Source organism: Echinops telfairi, unplaced genomic scaffold (assembly GCF_000313985.2).
Source record: "Echinops telfairi isolate 266 unplaced genomic scaffold, ASM31398v2 ScPeMD7_7457;HRSCAF=8495, whole genome shotgun sequence".
In the NCBI taxonomy this organism is placed as follows: domain Eukaryota; kingdom Metazoa; phylum Chordata; class Mammalia; order Afrosoricida; family Tenrecidae; genus Echinops; species Echinops telfairi.
In genome coordinates this window covers 301,129-310,866 of record NW_022111357.1, presented here as the reverse complement: position 1 = coordinate 310,866, position 9,738 = coordinate 301,129, and the positions used below count along the sequence as shown (strand labels likewise).

General features: G+C 52.3%; 1 protein-coding gene across 1 annotated transcript in view; it reads right to left on the bottom strand.

The window, feature by feature from the left end:
- Positions 1–5,744: 5,744 nt before the first annotated feature.
- SLC2A1 (solute carrier family 2 member 1) overlaps positions 5,745–9,738 on the bottom strand; it is a 15,174-nt gene continuing 11,180 nt past the window's right edge. The window contains exons 6-10 of the mRNA XM_004704916.2: positions 9,535–9,722; positions 9,201–9,305; positions 8,678–8,779; positions 7,333–7,536; positions 5,745–6,844 (exon numbers count right to left, since the gene is read on the bottom strand). Coding sequence (XP_004704973.2) covers positions 6,644–6,844; positions 7,333–7,536; positions 8,678–8,779; positions 9,201–9,305; positions 9,535–9,722 — 800 coding nt within the window. The 3' untranslated portion in view covers positions 5,745–6,643. The remainder of the gene's footprint in view (positions 6,845–7,332; positions 7,537–8,677; positions 8,780–9,200; positions 9,306–9,534; positions 9,723–9,738) is intronic.

The window sequence follows — 9,738 nt, the reverse complement described above, 5'->3', positions numbered from 1 at the left end:
GACCGCCTAGTGAGAAGCAGGAGGAGACAGGAGGGCATTCCTTCTGGGTAGAACAAAGTTCACTGGCCCTGAGAGGGAAAGGAACACACAGAGATCAGAGGACAGTGGCTGGAGGATATAGTTGGCAGTCAATAAATAGCTGGACCTGGAGCCATGGCGATCTAGAGGCAGTACGTGAGAGGCATAATCAAACTTGCGTGCTAGAAATATCGCCAAGACCGCAGTCTGGAGAATAAAGAGAGACAGGAAGGAGAGAGAATGACAAAGAGGTTGTTGCAATGATCTTGAAAGAGATGGTGAGAGGCCTGCATGCAGGACTGAAGCCTGGACAGAGTCGAATTTGTAAGAGACAGAAATAAAATTGCTAACCCAACGGTAGGATGTTCACAGACACTTGGAGGGATTGAGTAATGGGGCCTGGGGGCTGTGGACCACGGTCTCGGGGGACACCAGTATCAATTGGCACACACAAAGACAATGCTCTCCATTCTACGAGGGTCCTAGCTCACGCAGGACAACTCTTGGTCCAGAGGGAAGATGAGTGACGGAAACAGAATACACATGGGCACCACTAGTCCAGGGGCCTGATGGACCTCAGGAACACCAGCCTCCGTGACCTCACGATGTGAACTAGCTGATAACGGCTATCACTAGAACTGCTCGGAAAGGAATCCCATTAGAAGCCCCTGGAGAGAGGGGGAATTAAACTGTAGACCACTTTGCTCAAAATAAAGCTCAGAATCATAAAAACAGACCAGAGACAGGTGGAACCTCTGAAACGATGAACTTTTGTCACCCTTCAGGTCTGGAAATGGATTCACCCCCATGACTCCATTTCCAACCCAACAAGGGTTAGCTCGATAAGGGGAACAATAAGATTAAAGAGGTACGAGGTATGTGTGCTTCCCATAGTCAACTATTTGAGACTAAACGGGCAATGTTTACTCCAGGACAATGTTTGGCAGTGGGAGGAATGGAAAAGAAAGAGAGGAAGTGGGTAAATGATGTTACTGGGGTGGAGTGAAATTTCTCAGTGCGGCTCTTTTCCCAACGGTGTGTTGTTGCTGTTGCTGTCAGTCATTGAGACGCAGCGACCACGTGCACACAGAACGAAACACTGCCCGGGCCCGCGCTGTCCTCACCATTGAGCCCATGGTTTCAACCAGTGTCCATCCACCTTATTGAGGCCCTGCCTCTCTACTCCATCAAGTATGATGCCCGCCCGTCTCCAGAGACTGGTCTCTCTTTACGTATCCAAAGCGTGAGACAGTCTGACCATCCTTGCTGTACTTCTTCCAAGACAGATTCGTTGAAGTCTCTTAAACACCTAAAAATGACTGTGTGACTATGCAAATAGGGTACGTGTAACACTAATTGGTCCATTTTCATTAACTCCCTCCCCAACCCCATAAGGATGAGCATCTTTGAAGCAGCCGCAGAGAGAAACCTCAGGGACACTGGAAGAGAACTTTCCAGATCGGTCTGAAGAAGCAGAGGCCAGCTCCATCCGACTGTGGCACTCAGAGGCACAGCACAGCACCCGCAGTGATGGGGCACCTTTTCCTCATCTGGCCTGAGACTATGGGACAGTGACAAATGGGTTCTTTCTGGTTCATGGAAGCCAAGGCCAAGGAACTGTGTGGCTGAGAGACTTGGCTGCTGGCTGAGACCAGTGACTGACAGTTTGCTGATCCTGACTTGGGATAACCTACTGACTTCTCTAATAAAGCCCTTGATTGGGAGTATTGTGAGTTCTGTGTGGCCGTTGCAACAAATTATCGAACCAGCATACAGAGTAGCATGGAGCAATGAACTGAAAAACCAAACTCATTGCCATCTAGTCGATGCTGATTCATAGTAACCCTGTAGGACAGGGTATAACTACCCCTGTGGGTTTCTGAGACTCTAAATCTTTACAGGAGTTGAAAGCCTGTCATCCTCCCAAGGGGTGGCTGGTGGTTTCAAACTGCTGACCTTTTGGGTTGTAGCCCAATGTGTAAACACTATGCCCACAGGGCACCAGGGAGGAATGGTTGGTATCCAAATAGGCAATGAAGGGTAGTGTGGAGGTATGTCTGACTCTTTTGCCTTGTGGCAACAGGGAAGCCAGGAGGTATATATCCACTTCCATGCTGTCTACCACAATTACATTGTGGGGATTGCAATCAGTGACATGAAACAAAATGTGTACGGATTATTGAATGGAAAACTGATTTGCTATGTCGACCTTCATGCAATTCTCAGGAAAGTTAAAAAACTAACAAACAAAAACACACATCAATTTCATTCAGAGGTGACTCAGAAGAAAGGATTGGTGATCTGCCTTTGTAAGACCAGCTATTGGAAAACAAAAACAAAAACCAGCTAATGGAAACCCAGTGGAACACACACACACACACACACACACACACACACACACACACATCCAACCTCTAGTTCCATGGAGTCAGTTCTGATTCATGGCAATAGGGTTTTCAATGGCTGTTCTCCCCTGCAGAAGTAGATGGCGAGTTCTTTCTTCCGCAGTGCCTCTGAGTGGGCTTGAATCATCAGGCTAATGTTTAGCCGTCAAACAACCATGTTCACCACCCAGGGATTCCAGATCAAGAGAAAGAAAGCAATAAAAAGTAGGGCCTGTATTTTCCTTTTAAGAAAAGTTTTTATTGTGGTAAGTATATATAAGACAAAAAGCACTTTCCATTGTAACGTTAAAAAAACAACATACAATTCTGAAAAAGTAGTCTAACGGAAGGAAATGAACACAAGCAGTCCCCCAGTTACTAACGGCTGACTTAACATGTGATTTATGGTTAACCCTTACTTGCACTTCAATGCAAATGTTCCCATAAATTTTTCCTCACTTTGAAACTATTGAGCCCTTAAGCCAACCAACTCTCCACACAATCACCATCTCTAGCTGCACATGCTGTTTTCAATCACCGCACGAAAGTAAGGCAAAATAAGAACGCTATGCACCTGTTCCAACCCACCTACGAATTCCACTTCAAGGCACACTGAGGAGTAACAGCTCTTTGTGAACCCGGGGATTGCCTGGATTCTTTCCCTGCTATTGAATACACATTCTAGAAAATTGTCGTTTCCTCTCTAGATTACAGGACTTCTTTGAATCGAACTTCGATTCATTCTTTCGACAATCCTGACCTCCTGACCAGTCTGCGGTGAGAACTGGCAACAAAGGAATGACTTAGCACCCATATTCTGCCAACAATTGCCTCCCAAGTCGGCTGGGGAAAAGAATGGCCAATTCCTGCGCAGGGCAGCGGCCTAAAATAGGCGGCGCTGTGGAGTCCAGAGGGGGAAGCTCATTTCGTTTCCAGGGAGACTTGAATCTAGGGTTTCAGACAGGAGGGGCCACCAAACTGTCATTGCTCTTAAGTAAGCACGGGTGGAAAGATGAACAGCCTCGTAACTGTTTGCTCTTGTCGTCAGAAACCTTAGCGTCACCTTCGTGCGTGCCACAGGTAACCAAGGTGAGCTCCGTTTCCCCGCAGGATGTCCGGCAGGAAACAATGAAGCCCCGCCCGCCCCTGGTAAATCACTTCTGGGAAGGTTGGGGCGCGCTTGGCTCCTCCCCTCCTGGGAGGGTCGCCAGGTGGGCAGCCGGGCTGTGATTGGTGGAGGCGCGGGGCTCCGCCCCTCCCCGAAGCTGCCCTTTGGGGCGACTCCATCCGGATCGGGCTCAGCCTCGCCTCGGCTGATGGAAAGGCTGGGGAGGCCGCGCCCAGCCCAGCTCGGCCCGGAGCACCGCCGGTAGCGCCCTGCCCATGCGCGGTGGAACAGGGGCGCAGATGTAAACCCAGGTCGTCGGCCCCGCGGCTCCCCGGAGAGGCGGGTCCAGGCTCGCAGCGCCTGCGAGGTGCCTGGAAGCAAAGGGCTCGTCCCGCGCGTGGGGTCCAGGATGTAGGTTCTCAGAGCCGTTCCCGGAGCCTGTGGGGCGGGACCGGAAATGTAACCTGGCCCAGCCACCCCATCCTGCGCGCGGGCCCAGCGCGCCATCTGCCATCCTTAAACCCAAGTTGCAGCGTCCGGCGCCTTTTCCCAGGCACTAGTCAGCGACTCCCTCCTCTGCACTCAGGGTCTTTCCTCGTCCGTAAAGCTAGCGAGATCACGCCTTTCCTCAGAGCTGCTGCCCACTAGTCACCTTTGGGGCACCTGTTCAGTCGTCTTCCATTCCAATTAGCCACTCCCCTGGTCACAGCATTTCATCAGTTAACCACCCTGCTCCCCAGGCTCATTCCAAACCTCCCTGCTTACTTGAGTTATGAAAACAAACTCTGCCATCAAATCGATTCCATCTAAGTGGAACTGCCCCTCTGGGTTTCTGAGAATGCAGATCTTTACTGGAGTAGCCAGCCTCTTCCATACCTCCCTCCCCCAGCGCAGCAGGTAGTTCCCAACTGCTGGCCTTGCTGTTAGCACCCAAGGACCCACTAGGACCCCTGGTCTGAAAACCAAAGGCACTTGGATTTACCAAGTATCTGTTTTCCCTTCTCATGCCCTCCCTTAAAACAACATGTAAAGTTTTTATAGCTTTGCTAGTGGGCAATTATAAAAGCCTCAGGATGGGGGCTTTCTCCCCACTCATTTTGCCAGCTGAGCCACTAAGAAAGAGCCTAGGTGCTGAGGACCCAGGCAATCAAATCAGCCATGCTTTCCATGAGAATGACGGTAGCGATCAAAGGATAGTTGGGGATAATGCCACAGTGAAAAAAAATACTCTTGAAATTTAGGGAGGGGCCAGAAGTCTTCAAAGAAGGTAAGCTGGAACCAAAGGAGGGTTTTCAAAAGAAACAACAAAGGGGAAGGTAGCTTGACAGCTCCCTGGTGTCCAAATAGCTCATTTTACTTGAGAAGGGCTAGGTGGTAGGATTGTTAAAATGGGGATCTTAACAAATTTGCTACCTGTCTTAAGACCTCAGGCACATGACCCGAGTCTGTCCAAAGTGGATACCCAAGTCCGCTGCTCTGATGCATCGCAACCCCATAGGACAGAGGTTAACTGCCCTACAGGGCTCACAATATTGTAGTCTTTCCTGAAGCACACTGGTACCTCCTTTCCCACATCATGGCTGGTGGGTTTGAAATATTGACCTTTCAGTTAGCAGCCAAGCACTTAGATATCACTGTGCTGCCAAGATCAGACTCACTGTGAGGAAGTCAATTCTGACTCACGGTGGTCTTTTAAGGCGGAGTAGAACTTCTCCTGTGGGCTTTTGAGAGGGAGCAGGCAGCCTCCTCATTCACCCACAGAATGGCTGGTGGGTTTGAACTGCAGACCTTGTGTTAGCAGCCTAACACCTAACCCTAGGTTGGCCTGTAAGGCACTACCATTTTCCTTCATGTAATTTATTGGCATTGAAAAACTTGTGTGGGTGTTGAAAAAATTAGTGTCTCAAATGTGGATCTAGTACCTACTTTATATACCTTTGAGATAAGGCCTATCAAGGCCCAAGCCACCTGGCTTTCGCATGGCTATCACTTGCTGAACACCAAGCACATATTACAACATGTAGGAAAATGGTAGTGCCTTGAAGGCCGAGATAGAGCATTTAGATTGTCTCTGGGTAATAGGAAGCACACAGATTTCTGAACAATACAGGGCACTGATCAAAGTGGGTGGATTCTAAGTCAGTAAAGCCCTGTGAAGTGGTTACAACCCAATACGCTTCTCTGGCTCCCATCCAGATCCCTTTACCTTTAAGCACAAGCAGTTCAAACCCACGTTTCTAAAAACCAGCCATTTTTATATCTGTTGAAGTCAGTTGCAGAGAGAGCTGAGGTGGTGTATTTACAGGTTGGTTTGTCCGGATATACTATAACTTAGTGTCTGTATTTAATATTGACAACCAAAGCAACAACAAAAAATATATATATATATATAAATATCTTCTGACTATACACAGCAGAGCAGGGATATCCATGTCTTCTAGAGCGGGGCGTTCTCAGCCTCCCAGGGTGTTCCTCCTCTCTTGATCCTTCGGCCTCAGTGCAAAGGCCACTCGAGCCTGGAAGCCCAGCAGGGCCCTTCCCCTCTCCTCGCTGCACTCCAGTGCTGCCAACTGGTCTCAGGCGAGGATTGGTTCATCTGAGTGGTCAGGTCGCAAGCGATGGGAATGGGTGAATCCTGATGGAGCCTGACCCCTGGAGCAGGGAGACCCAGGATCGCAGAACGAAGTGGCTGCCTCTCCAGGTCGAAGTCCGGTAGTTCACTGTTCTCTTAGTGTCCTTGGTGACAGGTGCAGCCCTGTAGCTTAGCTTGTGACAAAGGCAAGTGCCGGAGAAGGGCCTGGTCATTGTCCTCAGGTGCTGAGTCATTCAGGGTGAAGCAGGGGGTGTGGGGTAGAGGAAACTCTGGCTGATAAAAAAATAATAAAATCAGTAATAAAAAATATATAAAAGCTGTTGCTTGACTGACGAGACGGAGCAACAGTCTTGCTTGTGTGAAAATCCTGGAACCATGAAAATCCTGAATATTCTTCTGTTATCACTGCTGAAGGAAGGAAGCCGTCCCAGGCCCGGGGCTCTGCTGACCGCTGTCAGTGTGGTGGTCTGGTCCAGCTGCCTTTGCTCAGAGGAACCCTGGAGGCTGCTGGGAGCAGGCCGGGCCGCGGGGCTGACTGCCTCACACTTGGGAGTCGGCCCCCAGCGGGTGGAAGAGCTCCTCTGGGGTCTTGTCGCTTTGACTGGCGCCCCCCTGGCGGAATCCAGAAGCAATCTCATCAAAGGTGCGGCCCTTAGTCTCAGGAACTTTGAAGTAGGTGAAGATGAAGAACAGGACCAGGAGCACGGTGAAGATGATGAAAACGTAGGGGCCACACAGTTGCTGAAACACACAAGACACACACAGGTTTAGAATCCTGCTGGTGCCTGTCGCCTTGGCTGAGTCACTGTCCCTTGTGAACTGTGATCAGGAAAAGGGAGCGCCCAGTGCACGCCAGGATGCAGTGCCAGGATGCAGTGACAAGGGCAGGAGTGGTCCAACGGCTTAGCCAGGAGACCTTGGAGCCACAAGGCTCCTGAGCCTCAAGTTCCGCCACCACCAGATTGTGAGTAAGAAAAGCTGGGAGCGCCGTGCACACATCAAAAGCATTTAATTCTGAAGACCAGCCATTTCTGTTACGAAAGTTATGGAAGGAGAGAAGCAGTCTATTTACAAATTGCGTTGTCTGGATCTACCATAAATAACCTAGCATTCCAGACTGACAAACAGAAAAGCACTTATAGCCAGACCCCACAGGGCAGAGCTCAGGAGCAGCCAGTTCACGCGTGCCAATGAGAACTGGTGAGCGTAAGCAACAGGGGCGTACTCACCTCCACGTACTGGAAGCACATGCCCACAATGAAATTCGAGGTCCAGTTGGAGAAGCCAGCAACGGCAATAGCAGCTGGACGGGGACCCTGACTGAAGAGCTCAGCTACAATAAACCACGGGATGGGGCCAGGACCCACTTCAAAGAAGGCCACGAAGCCGAAGATGGCCACGATGCTCAGATAGGACATCCAGGGCAGCTGCTCCTGTTGAGGAGGAGAAGAGATGGGTGTTAGAGCTAAACTCAATCTGTAGAAAGAAGGGCCAAAGCTAGGTGCCCTGAGCAGACTGCAGGAGCCATGGGGCTGAGCCTGGCTCTGCTGTCTCACCGGGAGACAATTTCAGCCCTGCAGGGTGGCTGTGTCCCCCCCTGGGAACAGTAACATGCTTTGTGGGGGGAGAGGCCTCTGGCCCCCTGGCTCCAGAGGCGGAGCAGCCTGGCCTTGGCAGGAGCATGGGCACACATTCCCGGGCATGGGGGTGGATTCCTGCTGTGAGGCTTGTCCTGTGCCCAGCTCAGCCTGTGGGGAGGAGGCACCAGGCAAGTTGTTCTGTGGATGATCATTCTTCTCAGGAGCCCACCAGGGAATTGGTTTCAGTTCAAATCCCGGACCTGCTTCTCTTGCAGTATGCCGGACCTTCTCGCCCTCACTGGGCTTTCTAAGCCTCAGTCCAGTTGTAAACCAAGCCTCATGGTCGAACAACTGGTGTCCAAGTGCCTAAGGGCCTGGCACAGGGCATCATGGTGGGTCGTCAGGGGCCTGTGGTCAATAGGGCTCAGGTTAGATTCCTGGCTTCATCCTTGACTTGGGTTAGCAGACTCCTTGCCCGTGAAACAGGAGTAACACCTAGCATGCACACTAGTTGCAAGAATTCAGTAGTAGAAGTGGTGTGTCTCTGCACCTCTATGGTTGTTTTGAAGGAGCCTTGGTGGTGCTGTGGCTTAGGCACTAGGCTGCAAACCTCAAGGCTGGCAGTTCAAATCCATCAGCCATTCCTTGGGAGAAAGATGAGGCTGGCTGCTCCCATAGAGATGTAGTCTGTGAGAAACCCTATATGGGGTCTCTATGAGTCAGACTTGACTACAATGGATGGTGGGGTGGTGGTTTTCAACGGGGCCAAAGATGAAGACTTTGAAAGGTTTCATTTTGGTTGAATCAACTCACTCCCTGGGGAGTAGGGGACTTGGGCTATGCAAAGAAGCCACCAAGTGGAGAGACACAGGTCTCAGCCAGGTGACCCTCAGCAGCTTCTGCCGGGCCTTGGACCAAGATCAAGGAGATCTGAGGCCCACTGTGAACTTGCCACCCTGCTGCAGCCTCACCTCCCCTCCAGCTGAGGACTCACCAGCAGTGCCAGGGCGATGGTCATGAGCACAGCACAGCCGGCCATGCCAGCCAAGCCGATGAGGTGCAGGGTCCGCCGGCCGGCTCGCTCCACCACGAACAGCTGGGGGTTGGAGAGGAGTGTCAGCACTAGCGCCCAGCCCTCCAGATGCCCCCTGAAATCCTCCCACCCACAGGCTCGTCCTCCAGCTGGAAAAGCCACCCAGCTCTGCCCAGTGAGACCTGGAGGAAGACGGCACTGCCTCCCCGTGGCACTCCACTTGGGGCCAGAGTGGAGTGAGGGCGAGATAGTTGGACCTAGAGAGCCAGGCAGCCGGGCACCCTGGCTGTGCCCTTGGGGAGGCATTTCGCCCTGAGCAGCGTGGCCTCAGCTGGGCGAGAAGTGGTGAACTTTGTGTGCTGCTGAGGGTGGGAAGAGACGCACTTAGACATCCAGAGACAGAGGCCTGGCTCTCGGGCCCACGAGACCCTGGGCTGCATCCTGGCTACTGACAGCTGGCAGGCGGGGGAGCGGGGAGACTCACCGAGACGACAGTGAAGGCTGTGTTGACAATGCCAGAGCCGATGGTGGCATACACGGGCTGTTGCACGCCTGCCTTCTCAAAGATGCTGGTGGAGTAGTAGAAGACCTGCCCGGCAAAGAATCCCTTAGGACTGCGGCCATCCCGCCTCGGCACCAGTGCGGGAGTGGGGAGGAGACACCCAGCGAGCAGCCCGGCAACAGGGGAGGTGGACGCTGTCCCCAGGGACCCCACTGCCTTGCAGTGGCCAGCTCTCAGGGAACCGGCTCGCTCGTTCACTTGGGTTTGGTCACAGCCCACCCTTGACCCAAGGCTTGCCCGGGGCCCCAGGACTCACGGCATTGATGCCCGACAGCTGCTGGGACAGCTGCAGCACCACGGCGATGAGGATGGGCTGGCGGTAGGCGGCGGAGCGGAACAGCTCCAGGATGGTGACCTTCTTCTCCCGGAGCATCTGCCGGCTCTCTTCCTTCATCTCCTGCAGGTCCCGGGACACGTCCGCCGTCCCGCGCAGCTTCTTCAGTACTGCCGGGGCCACAGG